This window comes from Bombus vosnesenskii, unplaced genomic scaffold (assembly GCF_011952255.1).
Source record: "Bombus vosnesenskii isolate JDL3184/JDL3185 unplaced genomic scaffold, Bvos_JDL3184-5_v1.1 scf7180000014535, whole genome shotgun sequence".
NCBI lineage: Eukaryota > Metazoa > Arthropoda > Insecta > Hymenoptera > Apidae > Bombus > Bombus vosnesenskii.
Genome location: NW_022883506.1, coordinates 233,672 through 257,498, shown reverse-complemented (window position 1 = coordinate 257,498; position 23,827 = coordinate 233,672). Strand labels below are relative to the sequence as shown.

Genomic DNA, 23,827 nt, shown 5'->3' with positions numbered 1-23,827 from the left:
AAAATTAGAGAATAGCTAAATTAACAGGCCTGCCTGAACAGCGAATACCGAACAGAAAAGGACCTGGAAATCTCATATTTCCACGAGACACGTACAAACGTACATACGTACATCGTAAAACACATACTGCCGCTTGTACTACTCAAACTGTAAACTCTAGCATATGTTACTTAAGCGCTTAAACGGCGTTAGCTTATGTTGCAAGAACAAAAAGGCGTGCAGCTAGGAAACATTGAAAAGAACTGGAATTACTTTATATTGCGCGTACATTTGCCAGAAAGGGCACATACGCTGCATGTACAGGAGTAAAATTTACGGGCCTTATCCGTTTCCTGTTTCTTTTCTTTTTCTTTTTCTTTTTCTTTTTTTGCACCGATTCGTATATACTATATTACCAAAGCGCTGCTTGCCATAAGCATGACATTTATGAGTTCTGTCCTCAGTGTACCTCATACCTCATAATATATTGTTCGTATTTTATACATTTGTACATACTTATATACATATAGGCATACCTATACATATAATACATACCTATACAGAGGAGAATGCACAATGTAATTCATTATATTGTATTAAAGCTATCAAATTATAGATATTTTTTTAGCATAGCGTTTATTTGTTGTACTATTTTCTTTTATTTGCCGTATCTTTATATCTAATATTAATCAAGAGTCCAGCGAAAACTTCTAGGGCACGTCTCTATAGTAACATATAATACATTTTGAATTGTACATTCGTTGCACGGGTTTTCTCTTTTTAAAATGTTACGAATGAGATTAAGTGGAAATAACTACGATCGTTTAAATAAGTTTTAAGAAGTTTCAAAAAGTGAAGTACCTGAAATACCTGTCAAATTTTTTCATATCTTTTTAATTAAGAACGACATGCAACAATTTTCCAAAATTATCGTTTTTCGCGACATGAAATCCTCTACGATAAAAATTTTACTTCATTTTCTCTACGAGTGCCCAATATTTATAGGTGTATCTATGTATAATCACAGAATTTGTTATACAGATGTACTTGATCGAATAACGATAATTAGTTTTAGCACGAACCAAACAGTTTCATTGGTTCTTAAGAGTGTTTCAATTATTGCAATTACAAGCTACGACCAGGGATTCCGTTTCGTTCTCATTTATACATTTTCACTGGAATCAACAAATGGGAAATTTCATTTGGAGATATTTCACTGAGAATTGCCAATTACATGGTATTACGTACTTACTAACATAAATTGGTCAGATCGAATCAGACTTCTGCCAGTAATAATTGGTATTAACAAATCAAATCTATTTTCATCAAGCTATTAGAAACTCTCAATCTGTCTACTTTATTAGTAAGCAGATACATATCTACTACGAGGCGACATATGGATAACGTTAACGTTTTTAATATTTTTAATATTTCTCTACGAAATAATTATATACGAAATAATAAAAATATTAAAAAAGAAGGCAAAGAAACGAAGTAACAGCACTTTTCATTTTTTTAATAGATAGATATTCAAACTATAAAAGGTAAAAACAATAAAGAGGTGGTAAAATAATTTTTTAAAATGTGGATTACTCGGAAGATCTTGAATAATTTTCAAAATAATAATATATCCTGTGAAAGTAATGACCGATTAATCTGTTACTTGAAATCGAAATGTTTCGAAAGTCGTCGTTCCCGTTTCGCAACACTTGCGCATCTATCGATTGTATATATTAACACTTTTTCAAAATAGAAAGTGACATAGAATAAAATGAAAAGGTATTTTTAGAATCGAAAAACCGTGACTCTAAACGTATTTTTTCAAAAGTTGCACAACATTTCAAGACATTTCATTGTACGTATTTCCAACGAAAAATTCACCGCTTTACAAACAGGTACATAGTTGATCATAGTTGACATTTATCGACATCTAGTCTTAAAAAAAAGAATGCTACAACACTAATGTCGCGATATTGCGTAGCCGGCGCGGATCGCGGTTGTCGCGCGAAGAGGGCGTCCTTTATCGATTCGAAACGATTTTAGAGGGTGGTTTGCCCCTGACGTTTTTGATTTGAGCATACATCCTCGATCCGAGTCTCGAGGCAACGCTTCGCCGCTTCGAATTAAGGGGTGAACCGAAAGGAGTGCCCCCACGCCCTACCCCTAGGGTCGACTCACGGACAAAACAGAGAAAGGGAGTAAGAGATGGCATCACGAAGAGTGAAACGGAACACGGAGAATCGGGATACGAGTACGAGAATCGAGAATGGAAGATGCGGAACGAAGGATAGAGGAACCAGTCACCGAAACGAAACGAGAAACGAACTCTTCGTCGTGTTCATTTTCTATCGTTTTAAGCGGTGCGTGACCAAATAATCATCCCGAGTAGTCAATATATACAAATAAAATTTTCTATCGTTCGATATACGTACGTGTATATATACGTACCTATATAAAGTATTAAAGATAGAAAAGACTCTTATACTTTTAATTTTAAAGTATATAAAGTATACTTTTAATTTTAAAGACTTCTAAAGACTTTTAATTTTGCACACATACACACGGTCACACGTACGAGGCGTAAAAAAGGTTTCTACTTTCGGAATCAACCGTGTATCGGCTGCTGTGACAGTTGAAAATCTGAGATCAGCGTTAATTACTCATCTTAATATGCTTGAAAAGCCTAAGGAAGGTTATACCTATACACTTACTCGTACATCAACGAAAAATAGACAAATAAATGGTGCAAATTGCTTCGACCTTTCAGAAATATGAATACGTTCTATTTCTAAAGACACAGATGTCTTTTCGATGTTTTGTCGTGTCTCTTCTCTCATCATAAATAGAAATCGGATCTCTTATAGGTCATAGGTATGTACGCGACTTTGCGACATCGGAATTTGTTCGGAAGGAAAATATTTTGAATGAAATATAACCGAGATTGAAAGTATTCGTAATCCCATAGGTACAGATGAAAATGTTCATTTTGTCGGAATGTGGGCACCCTTTACATTTGAAACTACGTCCTTTCGATTGTGGATTATGGGCAATACGGGACGATTTACAGCCAGAGCTTCGAGAGAACGCGCAACTCGTCAAAATATCTATACGTTACTCGCAATCAGAAATACTTATAAGAAATGTACACCATAAATACCGTAACAAGATATAGGATACTACGTATACCACGGAGTACAACACCCGGACGACACGAGATATCGCAACCACGCATACGCGCCGTATAAATAAAATAAATTGAAAATTAGTTAAACGATCACACAGACCCAACTCGATCGTAAATCGTGAAAAATCGCTATGAATGAACATCGGAAGCACCTTACGTGCGTGTAAATCTAAACTATTTGGAACTATTTCGAGGAAAGCCGCGGTAATCTTTAAGCATGGCTCGTGCACGGGCACGGGAATACTAAGTGTTAAGCACACACGTGTTACGTGGAAACGGCGGAGGATCGACGGAAAAGGTACCGGCACGGCACGGCGCGTCGCACGTTGGAACCGTTCTAGAAAACACTCAGTTCCAAGTAATCGAAGAAGCTTGAAATTCGATTCGATTCGAATCGAGAGACTCGAATTAGAGATTGGAGATAGTCGAGGGCAGCTTGTAACGAACAGAGAGACTAACCTTTGCATTCGTTGGCATCTCTGGCAGTGGCTCGTGCCCATGGTCGATCGAAGTGGAACGGGCGACACCTCTCGCAGTCTCTGCCGGCGGTGTTGTGCCTACACTCGCAGGCGACCTCGCCGTCCTTGCCTTGGATGCACCTTGCCGCGTGGCCGTTGCACTTACACCTGCCGCCGACGGCGAAATCCGAGACCGCGTAATGATGAGCCAGCGTGCTGGACCCATGATTGCTGGCGAGGGTGCTGCTCGTACTGGTCGAGACGGTGACCGCAGCCGCCGCCGCCGCCGCCGCCGCCGCTGCAAACTCGCTCTCATCGTCATCAACCGCGTCGTTCGATTGCATCTCTTGCGGCGCGATAACCTGGTGTACCGAGGGCAAAGCGGTCGCCAATGAATCGAGCAAACCAGCACGAGCGGGGCTCTTCTGTTGATTCTTCAACCTCTCTTCTCTCTCCCTCTCGCGTTTCGCCAACTCCTCGAGGCCGAGGCCATGATCGCGGTCGTGATCGTCGCCAGTTCCACCACCTAGTTGCAAGACTTGTTCCTGCGACGGCTGCTGGGGCATGTGAAGCCGATTGAAGACGACGCGAACATCGGTCGCGGTAACCCAATCCTGAAGAACCGGCGAGTTATCAAAGTCGGAAGCCGACGGGCGGCCCTCCAGGGTGCTGAACGCGATCCTGCCGACGGGCGCGAGGCCGTTACCACCGGTATATCGATGACTGTCGGTGCATCTGGCCTCTTGCTCGTTCGCCTTTGTGATGGTGGCGCGATTCGGTCTGCCGTATACTCGACGACACTGAGACGAATAGAACTGGAACGGTTGCCACGTCTTCCCGTAGTCCATCGATTTGTAAATCGCGATCGAGTCCGGCTTGGCCGCTTTTGGACAGAATTGCAGGCTGACGTAGGTCAGTTCGTATTTCTTTCCTAGAGAGAGGGTCAAGGTCACATTGTCTGGCGGTGCGGAGAAACTCTGGGAGGTGACAAGAGGCTCGCTTCGCCAGCAGGTCACGTTGTTGGGGTTGCTCACATCCGTGAGGTAGCTCGCAGGAAATCGACGTCGCGGCGTGCTGTCGTCGCAGATGTGGCACTGACCTATACCCGTGCTACCACCCGGCTGTTCGATCACGTCGCAGTACCTCGTGGGCCCGCCGCTTCCACAGGTCGACGAAGCCTCCACCGCCGCTCCAAATGCCGCGTTCACAAAATTCGGGATGCATCGACGCGGTCTGTCCTCGTCGTAGCACGGGTCCGACGGATGTTGTTGGCTCGGGAATGTCTTCGCGTAGATCTCGCTACCCGCCAATGCGTTCCCGCAATCGAACAGAATCACTCCGCAGACGATTCCCAACAATCGTGCCTTTGCTCCACTCTTCATCTTCGTTGAGTTTGTTCGCGCGCGATACGACTTCTCTCTCTCTCTCTCTCTCTCTCTCTCTTACTTTCTCTTACTCTCTCTTACACGCCTCCTTCCCTTCTCTTCCCTTCCCTTCCCCGCCCCTCACCCTCCCCCACAGCCCCTTGCTGTGTCACCTACGCACAAACCGTCCTTGTCTCGTTCGGCGATTATTTCCTCGCTCTGTTCTTCTCTCGGGTAAAACGACACCGTTCGAGTTTTCGATCCTACCGAGTTTCGAATCGTCGATCCTACGCTTCTCTCTCGCTCGTCATATCGACCGATCGATTAAACTTTCACGATCAGAGTGTCGATGCCCACCACGAAGCCGCTCGCTTCGATTTTTCTTCCTGTTCGCATTATACCGGAGGGCTGGCGAAAACAAAAGCGGTCCCGCTTGCGAACCACACGCGTTCCCTCCTTCAGGACTAGACTAGAAGATCTTCGATTCGAATTTCGTCGCGATAGCGATCGCGATTTCGAAACGAATTTTTCCAATGTTCGTTCAACAAGGACGATTCGACACAGGCTAACCAGCTTCGATATATTTCATCGAGCGTCTCTCGCAATCAGGTGTATTCGATTTTCAAGCGGAACGCGCGTGTCAATTTCATTCCTAAGCGAGCCGTGCAATTGTAACGAGTCGGGGGCGCGTGCGCGTGTACACGCGACGGCTGTGTTTCAACATGAAACGTTCGTATCTCGGAAAGACGGAACACGGAACACGGTACACGACGCGCGGCTCGCCACACGATCAGAACCAGCGCAATGCGATGCAATGCGATGCGATGCGATGCGATGCGATGCGATGCGATGCGATGCGATACGACACGAAGAAAAACGAAAAACCGACGATCAACGATCCCTCACCGACGGCGGCTCGCCGCTAACTGAATCACCGTCCTTGCACGGTGTGCATCCGAACTGTTCCGATTCCCAGTCCCTCTCTGACTCGCGCTTCTCCCCACCTTCGCTCTTCTCTCGCTCACGGCTCACGGCTCTCCGAGCCTCAGTCTCCCTCTCTTTTCCCTTTGACCGTCGGCTCGCATCCTCTCATCCAAGACCAATTCCTCTTCGGCCAATCCGGCGACGCCACTACTCGCAACCACCCCACTATTCTACTACGCGTTCCGCCACACTGGAACGAGCTTCGAGGATCCAGCAGCCACGCCGCGCCGCGCCGTGCTACCGGAAACCAACCGACCACTGGACCAGCGAACGATATTCTCTTCGCTCCTCTTTTCCTCCCTTCACCTCCTCCTATCATTCCTCGCCGCCTCGACTCCTTGCGTTTACTTACTTGGTCCGATGAAATTTTTGGAGGGCTGCAACAACTTTCAACCAGGATCATCGTTAACCTTGATCGAGCCTCCATTTTGCTCGATTTTCGCTTAGACCGCGCCTTACCTGCGAATCCATCTACTCTCTAAGTATCTTCATCGTTAACCCTCCGTCACGAGATTTTCTCTTGTTCGCGAAGACAGTTCGATTGATTAAGATTATACGCGATCGTAATTTTGATTCGCCACAGAGAAATTAAGAGCCGATAGTCGCTACAACATATTGGTCGAATATGTTTAATCTGTTAATTTCACATCGTGGATAAAACTAATTCATTAACGATCGTGTAATTGGAGATATTATCAAGGTACTAGCACTGCTAACCTGTTAATTAGTTAGCGTTAGATCGCTAACAAGTTCACCAATTTTCAGCTGAAAACGAACAGTACCGTACACAATAAGGTAATATTACCTTAGCCTTCCTGTAATTTACTCTCTATAATTTTCTCCCTTAACTACGAAAGAATGAGATAACTCGTGTTACCCAGAAAATTCACCATAGGTATATGTAGCTCGTTTACCGAAATAGCGATTTATCGCTTTGCAACAAATAAAATGTGAAGACACGACAAGTGCAAATATAGTTTTCAAAGCAATGATCTGTCGTCCTTTGAAAGAGATATGCCTACCGAAGAGATAAGAATCGCGACGAAGTGGGGAATAAAATTATAGTTTAGAATAGGTTGAGATCGAGAAAAGCATTTCTTAGCGCAGGGTTTGTTTCGCAATGGTCGTGCCAGAAAGGAGACGAAGGTTCCTTTTCCTTTCCATCGATTCGATAGGAAGACAGGTCCTGGTGCTTGCATGGATTATGGAGCGGGTTCTCCGAGGGTCTATTGGCCGAATTGGCGAGTGAAAAAAAAGCAGAACGGGAATGCAGCAGATACGGCGCGACGTTGAAAAGCAACAAAGACAAGATAAAAAGGGAACGGCCGAAACTTCCGTAGATCGTCACGCGATGCCTACCTCGAACAAAGTCTCTCGTTGATTTCTACGATCACCGCCAATTGAACACAGCTTCAAATTTTCTAAAACGAACAAAATCGGTAGTTCCTACAAAATCTCCGATCGACCGATACTCGGCATATGTCACTTTGCTTAAAATATTTTCATTTTCCTACGCTTCTTGCCCTCGTTCTTCTCGAATACAATTTATATCGTTAAATCAGTTACCCTATACCGCGATTGCTATTATTCTCCTTAAAATAAGTTAATTACCTTGCGATTGCGTATATCTATATGTTATTTACTAACGTGATTGCATATAAGTAACTTGTACGATATTTTGTTACTAGGATTTCCATATAAATTTTGTAAGAGAATTCATTTGGTAACGCTGAACAATATGAATACGAACAACAACAACAACAACATAATACACGTTTTACCAACTTATTTTTTGAAATTTTTATTATTTCAAATGGAATATTTTAATTTCCAGGTGCTTTTAATTTCTCTTGCAATTTTTACAAACTTTATTATACATATACCTACCATCTATAACCATGTACACATAGGTATACATATGTATATAAGATTTACAATTACTCTTTGTATCATTTGTTTGTTTGTTATCCCTGTTGCTATTTTTCTTTTTCCAAAATTTTAAAACGTAAAAATTAGACGATAATGTCTCCGATGGTGTTACTCTGTCGAGATATTAAGTATAAAATATACACGTTAGAAATAGGAGTACTTTCAGAAAATATTAGAAAAAAATGTACTTACATGTTTATTACGTTATTTTCATTTCTTGAGTGTCTTACCTCTTAACGTACATTTATTCACGTACATTTTTTTAGGTCAATCTATTTATGGAAGCGATACAAAAAAAGATAGTAACGTATTCGAAAATGTCGTTTAGAGTTTTAGATGTATCTGGTCGAGATATTTAACATTTGCTTGCAAACATTTGCCTGCAAACCTTTGCCAAATGTAGAAAAGAGCTACTTCTCGACGAGTAAAATTCTTTGCAAAAGGTATCAGAAGCATTATCGCGATATTCCAACTCATCCCTCGACTCAACAATTTAAATTCGTTCAATGGCAATCTCCTTCTCTATAGATTCTACACTATAGCAACCTGCGTTCATTTTAAGAAACCGATTTCATTTTGAAATAGTTCTATGTATTAGGTCGTCCGAAAAATTTCTTTCGTTTTATAGGGAAATGATGGATGCACAACATTTTCCGCTTTATATTATTTTATCGAATTATTTATGATGCATTTTGTTCTATCGAAATAAAGATCACAACATTTGACAGATTAGGTTTCATGTTTGTATAAAGATGCATCGTTGTAAAAGCCGGGTTTGTAAAAGAAAGACACTTTTCGGACAACCTAATACATACCTGTTATACATATACGTGTTATTTACGTAAAAACTCCGCTACGCGTCTTCTGCGAAGATAAAAGTAGGATATTTATTTAAGATAAATATATGGTTACGTATACCTGTATTATTACGTTATAAAGTGTAGAGTCTAGCCTGAAAGTTACTATGAAACATCCTTTATTATATAGCGGCAATTGGAATAAAATTTATTACGTTATAAGATTGTTAATTTCCATTCTTTTTCCTTTTGTATGAAGTTGTTCGGTAAATCTATACGAAAACTATTATTGTTCCCCTCCTGATTATTAGACACGGAAAAACATAACAGATAAAATAACAGATATCTCTCGCGTATAAATACTTTCATACAAATAATTAAAAAATCATCATTTATGTAGCTATACGTATATAGACAAATACCTAATTTCTACCAATAATAGATAACGTGTACCTAATTATTGTTTTTATGACATTTGCATAAATGTTATAAAGGTATTGCCGATACAAGAACAAAGAATTGCCAGAGATAGAGATGGATGAAAAATGAAATTTCAAATTTTCTCAGTCGGAGAATTATATCGCTTGGCCAGGCTCCAGGTTGATCGTTCAGATGGCAATCAGGAAAAAAAGAATGTTCTCGTAGGATCGTGACGTGGGGCGTGCACGATAAACGGCATTCGTTAATCGAATTAATGTAATCTGAAGGAATGGCTAGGCGAGCACGAGCGGGCGTGATGACATTCTCGGTTTTAGGCTTTTCGGCTTAGGCATCTTGGTCCGGATTAAAACTTTAGACTTTAGACCGATCGACAAATGACCAATCCTATACCTCTCGGAATATCTTTCGTTTGGCCTTTTTTCCCTCTTTCCGGAGGTCTTTCAGCGAACTTCCGGTGCTTAACTTAAATTTAATACTAACGCGTCCTCTTCCTTTTTCTGTTCTTCCACGAACTGCTTAACTTTTAACGATAGATCAAACTTGTAAAAAAAAAAAAAAAATAAAAACTTGAGTGAACGATATTTGAATCTAAAAGAGGAAAAACAATTCTAGGTTTTCAAAATTTATACATGCCTATTCGCCTAAATACGAAAAATACATGATAGAGATGATAACAAAAAATAAATGAAACTGTACATCACGTAAAATATCAATGCATATCAATTAAAGTACATAAAATATTACGAACGTTTTTAATTGAACAAGCTCAAAACTTCATTTTAATTTTACATATTTTTTTATATCGTCTACATTGCTGTAAAAACATCGACATTCCAATAGATAGTTCTGTTTAATACATTTTGTATCGAATAACTTTGTGTAATATCACTTATACAAAACTATATCGATTGCGATTTAAAACTGCCTCGTTTACCGCATAGTCCACGCATTATATGTTACGTAGGTACTCGTAGATGGTAAATGTATATATAGGTATGTAGTACTTACCTTGCACTGCAATTTACAGAAATTAACTGTAGAAACGTTTCTAATGTGATTAAATATATTAAAACTCGTAATAGGTATGTACCACACTTTTCCTGCTTTTCCTTTCTCTATACATATTTAAGACTCTTTATCGTATTTAACAAGCCACGCGTTGTAATTATTAAGAAATGTCTGGAAAGTCAAATCACGTATCTATGCGTTCCTTTTCTCTTGCTTATTGAACAAATAAAACAGAGAAACGCCCGCCATTATTTGTCTGTTCGATATTTACTAGTAAATCTGTATTTACGATTTTAAATTGTTGCTACGACAATGTTTTCGGTGACAGTAATAAAAATAGTATCGATGATCGCTTCGTACAATGTTTCTCTTTTTACCTCTGGCCCCAGCCGATAACTTTTATGGACAACAAAGAACAGAAACGTCAAAACATACAGAGTGTTTCATAATTTATAAATTGCATTATCGCTATAAATTTACAGCATATGGGTACATATGTATATAAAAGATAATTCCAAACCGTTTTAATCCTCGAGTAAACGTATAGTACAATGTGTTATTCTTATAGTAACAATATCAAGTATCTTTATCCTTAAATATTATCATCGCACGCTGTCAGCGTGTTTCTATCAATTTCCACAATTTTCTATGCTAACAATGATAATGGTATTAACAAATTAAACATAAGCATAAATATAAATATAAAGAATTGAATAAAATGAAAGATAAGATGATAATACAATTTACAGCGACACATTTTTCTTTTATTTTCCTAAATAACTTATGCTTTAAACTATTCATATTCATATATTCGATACACTTACGAAACATGGAAAAGAAGAACGCTACGATCTATCTATTTATGACAAACTTTTAATAGCTGTATAAATATTAAATTATTGTACCAAACTGGAGGGCGATTTCGTTAGATTAGATTAGAATACGTTTAAAATAAAAGAAGATATGTTTACAAAGTACAAAAAGCACAGTGTACTAAAATTCCCCATTAGAGATTAATTTACAATCCATGAAACACCCTGTATACACATGAATGTCAATTGTATTTCAACCAATCGATTACCAGCATTTTTCTATAATGTCGAATATAATTCAAATTTAATGGGAAATAATCAGAACAACAATTTCTTAAATATATCCTCTTTTATACGTTAAAATTTATTTGAAATTGTTGCCCGGACTGTTTTAAACGCCATTAAACGATATTCAATTTCAATATCATCGATAAAATGATCATTAAAATGCACAAAAGTGATAGTAATAAAAGTTGTTATTCTCGTCGCGTATGCCACAATTATATGTTCAAACTGATCGATACATAGAAAAATATTATGTATACATAATACTGCAATGAACCGTAAAAGGAGAATCGATATCGACATCGATCGATATTAAACTTGTCGTTACATGGTATCTTACATAAAAATATGTTAAAAACGAGCGAAGAGATATCGCCAAGCGTTTAGTTTGTCAGATACGTGCGTATTATGTGTATTGACTGAACGGGGAAAAAAGAAAAAAAAAAAGTACATGACTTTCATCATACTGAAAATATAAAAGGCATACACGTTTACGGGATACATCAATTGGCAAAAAGCTGAGATTAACGAAGACAAATCGAATGAAGAAATCAACAGACTCCGCCGTAATTAACGGAGAGTCCACTGATTAATCGTTCGCCAACGGTAAATTCTACATATTTTCATTAAAGATTAAAGCGAATGCCGGGTGTTTAAGTTGAAGAGCTTCGCACACACGAATCATATACCTCTACAGACTTAAACGATTAAATTTATCGATATACTCGATGAAAATTTGTCGGCTACGTTAAATGAACAGACGATATGCAACGTTTTTGTTTCATGTTTTTTTCTGCAATGTTCCCACATTAACCATCGTTGAAGTATATCTATATATTTGTTTCGTTTGCGCAGTGAAGAAAAGCTGCTGGTTCGTCTTTCTTTCTGTCAGAGACGCGTAGCGGTGAAATCGCGCTTATTGTTAGATCTACACAAATATGCGAGTTACACAATGTTTACATGTTGTGGCTCGACCTTTGGACAATTTCGATTATCCTGACAAAATGCATCGGCGCATCATAGTCGCATACGTGATGCGATCTCACTTATGCGATAAAAACGAATATAAAACTATTTGTAAAAGATCGCAAGAACGGTACATGATGCATCTACATGCGCCGCATTTCGTTCATACCGCTACCATTTTATTTAGGCTCGATCGTTACCGATTAAAACGGGATACAAAGGTAAAGCGTGTTCGTATTCCTCCGTTTCTCTTCCATCATACGGCGCACGATGATACTCTCACATAATTCTTCATCTACGTATGTACACACGTAGATAATGCTAACATGCTTTCTTACCAATATATTTATTGATCATATCTAATTGATCGGTATAGATAAAATAATAAATATAAAATATATTAAATTGCCATAAAAGGATTTCGAAAAATGAAAAAATGATTTGATATATTATATAAATCTTTATCTTTAAACATGTTCCTTATCATATTGCATTTCTTAATTATTTTTTTCTTTTTGTTTCTTTCTTCTTTTTTTTTTTCAACATTTTGCCATTATTATTTCCGCATCGCACACACGCATACACAGGACAGGAACAATCACGGGCGCTCTGCCCTTCCCCTATCTATTATACTACATATAATATTTCGTTCTATCGGAAATAACTTAATATCTATATCCAATATATTAGGTATTAAATAATAATCGTATCATCAATATATTAATTTTAAATAATATAATTTCTAACAAAACACCCGCCACTCAACAAATAATCAAAAATATATGATATTCGACGATATTCTTATTTGGAATTTCAGTAAAAATAATTACGTTCTTAAGGTTTCTACTATTCGTTATTATAAACTCTTGTGTAATATAATTATATTATTGGCTAACGTAAGGTTCCTTGTAATTCACAAATACATTTTTGGCATACTACGATGCGATACATTGACTATATATGACGCTAACGAATAACATATGACTCGAAATAATAAGGATACAGGAGATTATTATAGGTATGACCACACTTTCCCCAACAGAATAGAGATTGTGATTCTAAAGAAATTAAATAAACGTTAATGCTTGCCATAGGAAATGTACAAGTACGTGACGGGTTAGAGTACAAATACCGTTAAAAAGGACAATATTTTCCGATTAAAAAGTTGCAATAAGAAAAATATAATTTCATTAAAACAAAAGAGAAGTTTACAAAATAGCGTTTTATTCCACGCAGTGATCGAATGTGAATTATCATTCTAAATCACTCGAATCATCTATCTTTTTTGAATAATAGTTCTACGTACTCGGTAAGATCTTATTTCATTTAAAATCGTAAAAAGCAATAAATAGATATTTATAAATTTACAACGGAAAGAATTATGGAATATTTACTGTGATATGGCAGTTTGATAAATTTAAATTAGAACTCTATAATTTCCAAGAAAGTTTTGTAACTGCTCGAGTACGCGAAACTTAGTGTTTCAGTTAAATTTTAATCAGATCAATTCCATTTCTCAACACTTCGTTATAAATGACCGTTATTAAAAATGAAACTTACATTATCTCTGTGTAATAAAATAATGCATATGCATGGATCTCGTGAACCATCGTAAGACAATGGAAGTGTGTTCTGTTTCCTGCTTGGTGTCCGCTTTCATCTCACCCATAGAACACAGTGCATAGTGCATACATTACTATTTTCACTAGATGGTCAAATACCCCAGGCGTTTGATTTCTACCTTGAAACTGTTCGAAGGTCCCCTCCAAGAAGGGCGCCACAATGATACATAGCATATACGTAGTTGTATCCCCAATGTGAAAAATACTCATTTAAATATCGTAAATACTATTTCACAAAAAATAGGACTCTCTATATAAAATTGTCAAATTCTATCATCTCCCTAAAAACGTATCCATTTGCGGTAAAACAACCCGTATTGATGAAAGAATGATCGCACCGATTGCTTTGACACGTAAACATCCGATTCACGTCAAATGGTATTTTCATCGTCAAGCAATACTGAATATTGCAATAACTTGATTATTCATTTGGATACTCGCGGTGCGGTATAACGAATTCTATACACTTTTATGCTATCTTCGTCATAGATTTAGATATGAGTTTCAGAATGTTTATTGCCAGAATTAATAAAAGATTGAAGACTTTTATCGTATCGCAAGTAAAAAAATAAGTAAAGCAACGATATCTATCTTATAAGTATATATAATAATTACCCACTTTAACGTAATATTAATTATATATCTTTTTTATATTGATGACTTTAAGAATTCGACTATTTTGCGTCATTATATGTCAAGAATCTATTTCTTCTCATTTCCCTTAAAAATGTAAGACCTTTTTAAGCAGTGAAATTTACCTTCCAAATAACCATTGTATAAAATAGGTAACATACAAGTAGAAAATTCTATTCGTGATCCGTAACCCTTAATTATAAAAAAAAATGCATTTATACCTGTATAAACATTTTTCTATATACATAAAGATTCAAAAATAATTATCGAAAACATCGATGAAAATTCATTGATCTTTAAAATCAAAATAATCTCATCAATATGCCTATTACGCTTGAAGGGAGACCTACGTTCAGTTTCAATTTATGCAGCAAATTTTGTGCATTCCATTGGTTCCAGCACGAAGCAGTTTATAAAAAATCGAGTCATCCAGGATTCTTAACAAGTTTTTTACCGCGATAATCGTAAACGCGTCGACAAAAGAGAACCATATCCGAGGGTACTGGTATCGGAGGCTGCCGATTTTCTCTTGGATATAGTTGATCACCCGGCGGAACTATTAAACCGGGGCTTTCTAACCCTTCTTCGATTCTTCGTAAATTTTTACGATACCTATAAATAATATTAAAATTGTGATCGATGTTTATCTTTTTAAGATGTTTTATCTTCTTAAATCTGATACTCCTTTTTATGTAAAATATTTAACTGCTGCATTAAATAAATTGCGTTGCAAGTTATATTCATTAAAAAGCAAGTTACATTTTTATAGTTTTATATTGTCATTATTGTTCAATTCCATTTGAACAATAATTATCATGAGATATTAAACTTCAAACCTTTGTATTTTTGTTAAAATATAGACAGTGCTTGCAACAATGAATTAACTAGAATTTATCTGCGTTAGGTGTCGATAATGATAATAAACAATTATTAGAGTTAATTAGTTTTTTTCTTTTTGTGAACTCAAAATATCTTCGAGCCTTTAAAATGAAATAACTCACCGACAATATTCATTGAATGTCAAAATATAACATTTATCTTCTATACAAGCAACACTATTTGCATCTCGATGCCGTGAAGCGAAAACTTCGTCTTCGGTATCATATTGAGTTCTACCTTGCTCGGTATGTTCAGGTCTGTAGTACCATAACAAAGAAAACATCATTTCACCTACAACAAAACTTATTTGTTTTATTTAGTTTAAATTTACTTTATTATCTCTAAGAACTACCATTAAGAAACAAACCATCATCTGGATTTTCCCATAGTGCAGCAATTTTTGCTACGAATGGTAAATCTGCTTTTCGTGGGCCACTTTTTAGTAAAACGCAATCACGAGGTCTTAGAACATCACCACTTTCATGTTTCATGCTCGCATAACATCGACGTATAGCCGATTCTTCGTTCTAAGACAGGTAATAAAATAAATAGAGCTGTTCAACATATTTTTATATCATGAATAAATCTGTTAGTTGTATGTTTACCGTTAAATAAACTTTGGCTTCGAATGGATCACCTTCCCAACTCCAACCGTTACTCCATTTGGGTTTTAAAAACGTTTTTCTGGTTAATAGTAGGCTTTCGCTTCCTACTAAGCAATCTTCGATTTTGGAGCTAGATTTTTTCACAGACAGTTTCTTCGTATTTTTTCGCTTCTTTTTTATCAATGCTGGTTTCTTACAAGACTCCTGAATTTCATATGTTTTAGATTTTGTTGTACTGTCAGGCTTTTTACCATTATCCTTTGTTTTCGCTTCATATACTTTGGATTTTCCTTTTCCTTTATATTTATTCTTCTCGTGTGTTCTTGATTTTGTTCGTGTTTCCGTTCTACTTTTGGATTGGTTACTCTTGGTAATTACCTTTGACAATTTTTCTGATGTCAATTCTTTTACTAAATCAACTTTTTTAACAACCTTCTTCGCTGCTGGCAATAAGTTTACCTCTTTCTTTTTCTCTGTTTTTTCAACATTTTTGCTCTTACGATCTCTTTTCTGTGTCATCTGTAAACTTTGTTGAATAACATTATTAATAGTTTCCATAATAGAATTATCACTGGCAGCGCGCTTCAAATAATTTGGAATATTGTTACTTGTACTTTGTTTAGAAGTTTTTGACTTCTTTGTTATATTTTCTGAACAATTTGGATACTCTACTTTACGTTTGTGATTTTGATTATCTTTTTTAGGTTGTTTTTTCTTTGAAACACTTTCATCGCTGTTGTTATCAACCTTTTTTATAAGTGGTAAAATTGGTATAGAAATTTTGGTTGAAAAATCACTATTATTCAAATCTTGCGAAGAACCAACGGAAAGAGTCCTTTTGCTTACTTTCCTTTTTTTCCTACTATCGGATAAACTATCCAAAGATAATTTTCTTTTCGATACTTTTTGACATTTTGGATGTTCTTCTTCTATTTCTGGTTTTTCTGTACTTTCTTTATCTATAGTTTCCTCGATAGTTTCTTGTACAGTTGGCTCATAATCCGGTTTTTTCCAGCTTTCACTATCGATCGTAACAACATCACTCAATTCCTCCTTAACATCTGGATCTGCATCCAATTTATCATCAAGTAATATTCCAGAATCTTTATCAATTTCAAGAATGGCCATTTGCCCTTCCTTCATACATTGCTCACATTTCATGATATCGCACTTGTAATCTGATTCACATTTAACGTTACAATTTGCAACGCAGGACACATTGTCGCCCATTTCCACACTACAGGATTCACATTTCACATTATTATTTTCCAACTTAAAATTATGAAATTTGTTACTTGAACATATTGTTACTGCTAGCTTTTCAGATGGTGAAAGAGTTTCTAATTTGACTTCACAGGTTGATGTACATGCATGTTTCTGACATCCGCACTTTTGTAACTTATCCTCTGAACAATCTTTCTCATCCTAAAACAATTGTAATTACGAATTATAAATACAAAATGTGTCAATACATCTCTTATAAACTTGTAAAACTATTACATTAGTTAATATAGTTATTATAATTTTATATTCATTGAATATTGATCCATAGCATGAGTATATTATGGAAATTTAATAATTCATTTATAAATCTACATTAATCTGTAATATTATAACATTATAAACTTCAAGTTAAAAGTCGACTATAACAAACAATTCTGAAATATTTATTACTTTCATAAACCTATCGGTGACAAGCGACGTATATAACACGTGTTTAATTTGTTCAGATATTATCGTCGGAAGTACGATAACACGCATTGTGCCATGATCGCATATAAAATCACTTTTGTAAATAATGCTTGAAAAATCATCAGATATTTTTATACGAATTTAAAGTACAGAAAGCATACTTTCTACATGTTCACTTCTCACGATGTAGGCATTGAAACTTTTATTCACTTTCGAAAATCCTCCATCCGCGGAGTGCGTTTATTAATGAAACTGCTTCGTCGTTGAAGAGTTAATAATACAAGAAATGTACCAAATAAACAACAGTAAATGAGCGATTAACGAATTACAAGAATACTATAACATACGATAAAATTGATAAGATAGCATGGTTCAGGTTATAAAATACTCTAAACGTAACACAAACCTTATTCTTACAATCCGAATTTTGCGGGCGATTATGTCCACCGACTAGATTGTGAGACGGAGGGACCGACGGTTGGTTCTGATTCAGGTTGCGATGAGTGTTAAGTTGGACGCGATCCGTATCCCAGGCATTGGCACCGTGAGGCGGCGCTAGCCCGGCTAGCCCCCTCGCCGGCGAGGGCGGACCTACCAAAGCACTGGGCGGCAATGACAGACCGGGCCCCGATACCACTGGCGCTCCCTTACCATTACCAATAAGGGGCCCAGTATCCACGTTTTTTGGACAAGACTGCATCGGGCATGGGCAACCCTGGAAGGCTGCATCTAAAACGAATTATTTTCTAATATCATTTTCATTTTATTTCGTATAATGTAATTAATAAAACAACTACAACATACTTTATCCTATCATTTCTTTTTTCTCAATAAGATTACCATTTTCAAATTCATAGTATTTAATAATAACTAACAATTTAATACTAGAACAACCATGAGTCTTAACAGCATAATTTATAATGATTTTCTAGGAAGGAAAAATCGTCCTGTACCTAGACTATTTTATACAAACAATAACGAAAATATGTTTGGTGACTATTTAAGATACTCACGATCTACAAAAGGTCTTCCCTGAGAATGCAAGTATGCCGGATTGGGTGGTGGAGGAGGTGGTGGTGGAGGTGGAGGATATCCTCCATAATATGGTGGCAGGGGGTATTCACCAGGTGGCGGTGGAGGTGGCTGATAATCAACAACTGCTGGACCTCCTGCAGTACCACCGCTACCAGGACCGCCGCCTCCACCAGATTCCTGATATCCATAATACTGCCTGAAAAGGTACCTTTTTTTACAGTACATTAAAAATCAAAATTGAATATAATCATAATTTTGCTAAAGTAACGAAAAATAACACGGTTAGCATATTTTACCTTCTATAAGTGGGTGCATATTTATAATAAGGCGGTGGATGAGCATGTGGATGAGAATATGTTGGTGGATAACACAAATCTGCATATTGTGGTGGTGTACCATAGTATTGAGGGCAATACGCCCTATAAAATCCACCTCCTAAAAAAAAAAAAAAAAATAGAGATGTTAATTGATAAGCAATTCAAAATCTTTAAAAATACCTTACAGAAAGTTCATAAGCTGAATTTTTTATTGTATGCATTGTTTAAATATTAGAAGAATTTTAGGCTAAGAAAGTTTTTTAAATAAAATGCTAGAAATTAAAGTTAATGGTACAACAAAAAGAATTTTTGTTAATTTGTAAATCTAAATATTCGGAATATATGTACATCCCATTGATTTTATACCACACTATACTCTTCTTAATAAATATATGGATGAAAAAAATTGTTCAAAGCATTAAAGTAATTGAAATTTATCAAATTTAAGATTGTAATGTAAAATAGTTATTAGTATATAAATATACCTGTACTGCTTGTTCCTCCAGAAGTTGTAGAAGTTGCAACTAAATCATCTGAGCCTTCAGAATTCTGTGGAGGTGTAGGTGTTGGTTCTGGCGGAGGTCCCTTAATAGGTGGTAAAGTTGGTGGGTGCTGTATCAGTGGTCCAGCCGGCTGATAATATCCTAATGTTATATTTCGTGTATATTATACTTCTATGTATTTTTGTTCTTTCAAACATCAACTTGATTTTCAATATATTTCACACTTATTTAATAAATAATTATAATAAATAAGACAGATAGTTTACCATGTTGATGTGGTGCTGAAAATGCAGAATGTCTTCTAGGTGACATATTTGGATGATTACTCTGACTCCCTGGTGGTTGCATAGAAGATAGCGCCCCCAATGGTGTATATGATTTACAAGGTTGCTCCAATTTTTGCTGGCGCAAAAGATATAAATGCATTTAACAATTTTTAAATTAATACATACCTTTTTTAAATTATATTTAAAAATAAAGAAACTCTGAAAACACATAACAATACCAACCTGATCATGGAGCTCAGTAGCAACTGCAGTAGCTGCAGTTTGAGTATGACTTGTTGAACTTATTCTATATTGCATGCCAGCAATACTGCAATAACCTTCATGATGCGTAGATCGAGTTTGATTAACATAAACACCTTAAAATAAAAATTTTGTTCTAATGTAAATAGCAAACAAATGTGAAAAGTGAACTTAATGAAATATAATCGCGTACCAGTAATAGTAACATCTGTGTCTTGGTTCACAATAACAAGTTTATTAGATGGTTTTAGAACTTCATCTTGTTCTGGATTTTGCCTTGACTTTCGTTTCTCAATGTCAGAATCATTTTGTTTACGCTTTTTAATAATTTCCACTTCTGATTCACTGGAAGAATCAGAACTGCTACCACAACGATTTTTTTCATCTGAGTAGGAAGCAGCTAGAATAGCTGTAGCATTGAGGCTTGCCATTCTTTTACAAACAACCATATCCTTTAGATCCATTACTTCTTCATTTTTCTTTCTTCGTTTGATTATTTTTTTCTTGTTATGTTCCATATTTTTATCACGTTCACACTCATCATCAGAAGAAGATGAAGATGACGAACTTTCTAACATATCCCAATGCTTTCCACGTAATCCTGGTACATTCCTGAGTTTCCTTTTTGGGATATTTTCTTCTGCTTTAGTTTCTACCTTCTTTTCTTTTTCTTTACGAATTTGCTCTTCTTTCTCCTCTTTATTTTTCTTTTGTTTTTCCTTTTCAGGCTTTGGTTTGCAGAAACCACCAAGATAAACCCCTCCAGTTTCATTTTCATATAAACAATGTACTTTGGCCAATGCATTCAGGGAAGCTACTCTATATCGTTTTGGTCCACTCCAAAATCCAAACAATCTCATTCTTCTAACACGTTCATCAGATGGTGAACCGGATCTTTCTTTTTTTTTAATTTCTTTCTGCTTATTTTTTTTTGTTTCATCATCACTTTCATCTTCTGATTCTGACAATAACGTATTGCCACTTATATTGTCCCCATTAATCGGTTCATCTTTCAAGTTTGTGTCAAGTATATTTTCACTATCAACTTGCTCTTGTTTAGAAGATGCGTTATCATTTGAGCTATCTTCACAAACTTTTATTTGTTTACCAGATTCCTCGGATGATGTTTCCTCAGAAGAAGAAGAAGTTTGGCTAGTGTTCTCTATTTGTACTTTCACAACTTTCTTTTTCATTATCTTTTTCCCTATTTTTGGAGCGCATTTAACAATCTTTTTAATATCTTGTGATTTTGACTGAGATTGTTCTTCTTTATTACTTTTATCGATGTCTTTATCGTCTTCCAATTCGCTTTTTATATTAGTTGTATTTACTTCTTCATTTAATTCATCTTTAGTTATAATCTTCTTATGTTCATTTGTTAATTTTTCTGTTTCTTTTGCATCCAATCTTTTCTTAGATATAACTTTTTCTACAAGTGTTTTTAGCTTATCATCTTTTTTTAGTGCAGTATTTATTTTATTACTTTTTGAAGGCAACTTAGCTTTCATATGTTTTCCTAATTTTGGTTTTTTCTCTTGCATAATTTTGTTTTTAGAAATATTAACATTTTTTCTTTTTGTTCTTTTCATTGTTTCATCCTCTTCACTTACAGATGTTTCTTCATCTTTTACCAATTTGCTTAGTTTAATTTTTTTATCCACCAGGTTTTGAACTACCGATAAATGTGATTTTTTAGCTAAAACAGTCTTTCTAGAAATACCTTTTTTTTGCATTGATTTTGCCTTAGAATCTTTTTTAGTTCGTCCTAAGGGAGATTTAGTATTTATCATACCTTTCTCAAGGAGCTTTTTACGATCTGATTTCTTATCTTTTATCACAGATATTTTCATATTTTCCTTGATATCAGGCTTCATCAATTTTGAATCTTTCTTTTTCTCATCTTTACATTTTTTCTTCACAATGGTACAAAGGTGATCTAACTTTTCCTCGTGCAAATCATTCTCTTCTGTAACATTTGAAAGTTTCGCTTGTTCTTCTACATTTTCATCATCAAATTTACCACATTTCTTTTTGTCTTCTAGTTTTTCAGGTTTCTTCTTATTTTCCATTAGTTGTTTATCTACTTTTGGCTTCTCTTCCATTTTTTGTAGTTTCTTTTTCTCTGCACTGTCGCAAGTACACTCATCTGTGATCTTCTCATCTGTTTTATCTGATTTCTTTTCCTCAGTTTTTTCCCACTTCTTTTCATAATCTTTTATACACTTCTTTTTTTCATCCACTCTTTCAGATTTTTCTTTTCGCTTTTCTTCAATCTTTTTCTTATCTTCTATCTTCTTTCTTTCCTCAGTTTTTTCTGATTTCTTTTTATCACTTTCTATTTTTCTTTTTGCATCCTCCCCCTTCTCAAGCTTCTTAGGCTTTTTCTCTTTTCTTATATCAGATATAGACTTTTCTAAAAATGATCGACGTTTTTTAGCAATTGTTGGCATCTTTGTTGCCTTCCGGGCAACTGCTGCCTTTTTCTGTGGCTTCATTATGATTGTTTCCTTTACATTTTCAATTTGATGGAAATGTGCTCAATATTTAAAAAAGCGCTGAGCAAACCATTAAAACTACCTAACTGCCATTGTAAAATATTATAACTCTTGTAACTTTTTTTGAAACTATCTCTGAAAATAAAACAAATACATGAAAATTTATTAGCATTTTTTTATCATAGAAAAATAACACAAAACATATAATAGCAAAGTAAACTACTTTTGAAATCTACTTTTTTGAAGATATATTATTAGCAATAAGAGAACTTGTCTTATATGCATTAAAAACTTGTATAATGCAAAGATAATTCGATTATTTCTCTTTTTTTTATGAGAATCTCAAGATGACGACGAACTGACACACACACATACTAGAATTTTATATTGTTATTCGAAATAAACCATGTTTAAAGGCAATTAAAGTACAAGTAAAACGAAGTGAAACCAGTTCCATATTTCCTAACAGTCAACAAAGTATCCAAATTCTACGGTAAAATGAAGAAGAATTACGATCTAGATTGTCGAATGCGCGAACTTTCATCGACTTGTTGACAAATCGATCCCTTTGAATTTCATTACTTCCATCATATAACATGCATCAGATAAATTCGTTGTTCAAAATTTTTCACTAGAATCCGTTCATATTTCATAGAGAAAATACAGGGAACTCACAAAAAATGTAGAGCCCACGTTGAATATAGAGAAATTAAAAGGACAAGGACAACAGGATACTTTTTAAATGTATCCGTAGATGGCCACAAGTGGCTAACATAAACCTACTCTACTGATCGATGAATTTGTCACGTACGAAATTTTGCCAAGCTCATATACTATTATAAAAGTTTCTAGTAATATATTTTCAACAAAATCACTTACATGTGTAGAATATAAGTATAATCGGCCGACAAAAAATATACATAAACTAACGCATAATTTATGTTTACGTCTATCAAGCCCTTTTATTCTTACACACGGCCCGCGAACGCTTTTTTAAACAATAAATTAATACACCAATACAATAGACTAGTCCGAAAATATTTTATTTGAACACACCACCAAAAGAAGCAATAACACGATCGTTTTACTAATACTTCCCGTCTGGTTTCATAAGATCTAACACGGATTTCGCATTTCTTTCTCCCGAAACACGTATCTCACTCGACGTCCCTGCCCTTTTACCGTTGCCTTGTCGGCCATTTTCTTCCTCGCGCCGCTCCCCCACTCCTCCTTTATACCATACCAAATAACAGATTCTATCTCTGTGGTTTTATATTCTGTGGTTTTCTTTACATCTCCACCAGATGGAATC

The 23,827-nt window shown here is 35.8% G+C and overlaps 2 protein-coding genes across 6 annotated transcripts in view; both read right to left on the bottom strand.

Annotated features, from left to right (window-relative positions):
• Positions 1 to 5,088, bottom strand: part of LOC117240036 (netrin-1-like) — a 110,792-nt gene extending 105,704 nt beyond the window's left edge. The window contains exon 1 of the mRNA XM_033505885.1: positions 3,623 to 5,088. Within this exon, the coding sequence (XP_033361776.1) occupies positions 3,623 to 5,003 (1,381 nt within the window). The 5' untranslated portion in view covers positions 5,004 to 5,088. The remainder of the gene's footprint in view (positions 1 to 3,622) is intronic.
• Positions 5,089 to 9,881: 4,793 nt separating this feature from the next.
• Positions 9,882 to 23,755, bottom strand: LOC117240004. 5 transcript variants are annotated; one of them, XM_033505820.1, is made up of 12 exons: positions 23,395 to 23,755; positions 20,214 to 22,650; positions 20,003 to 20,136; positions 19,760 to 19,895; positions 19,476 to 19,634; positions 18,970 to 19,108; positions 18,652 to 18,881; positions 18,045 to 18,361; positions 15,947 to 17,371; positions 15,709 to 15,868; positions 15,464 to 15,632; positions 9,882 to 15,074 (listed from the first exon to the last, which is right to left on the bottom strand). In XM_033505820.1, exons 2-12 carry the CDS (start codon positions 22,513 to 22,515, stop codon positions 14,888 to 14,890), a joined length of 5,358 nt encoding a protein of 1,785 aa, XP_033361711.1. In that variant the 5' UTR covers positions 22,516 to 22,650; positions 23,395 to 23,755; the 3' UTR covers positions 9,882 to 14,887. The 5 variants fall into 5 exon arrangements, with proteins under 5 accessions (XP_033361711.1, XP_033361714.1, XP_033361710.1 ...); XM_033505823.1 differs by having other exon boundaries at positions 18,652 to 18,869; XM_033505819.1 differs by having other exon boundaries at positions 10,182 to 15,074; positions 18,045 to 18,367; positions 23,191 to 23,755.
• Between the last annotated feature and the right edge of the window lie 72 nt (positions 23,756 to 23,827).

Excerpts from the sequence above, each read along its gene's own strand:
- LOC117240004 (XM_033505819.1), bottom strand. The coding sequence starts at position 22,515 with ATGAAGCCACAGAAAAAGGCAGCAGTTGCCCGGAAGGCAACAAAGATG. Across the intron at positions 20,137-20,213 it reads CACAGATGTTACTATTACTG|GTGTTTATGTTAATCAAACT; the intron begins GTACGCGATTAT and ends TTTTATTTTAAG. Across the intron at positions 15,075-15,463 it reads ACATTCAATGAATATTGTCG|GTATCGTAAAAATTTACGAA; the intron begins GTGAGTTATTTC and ends TATTATTTATAG.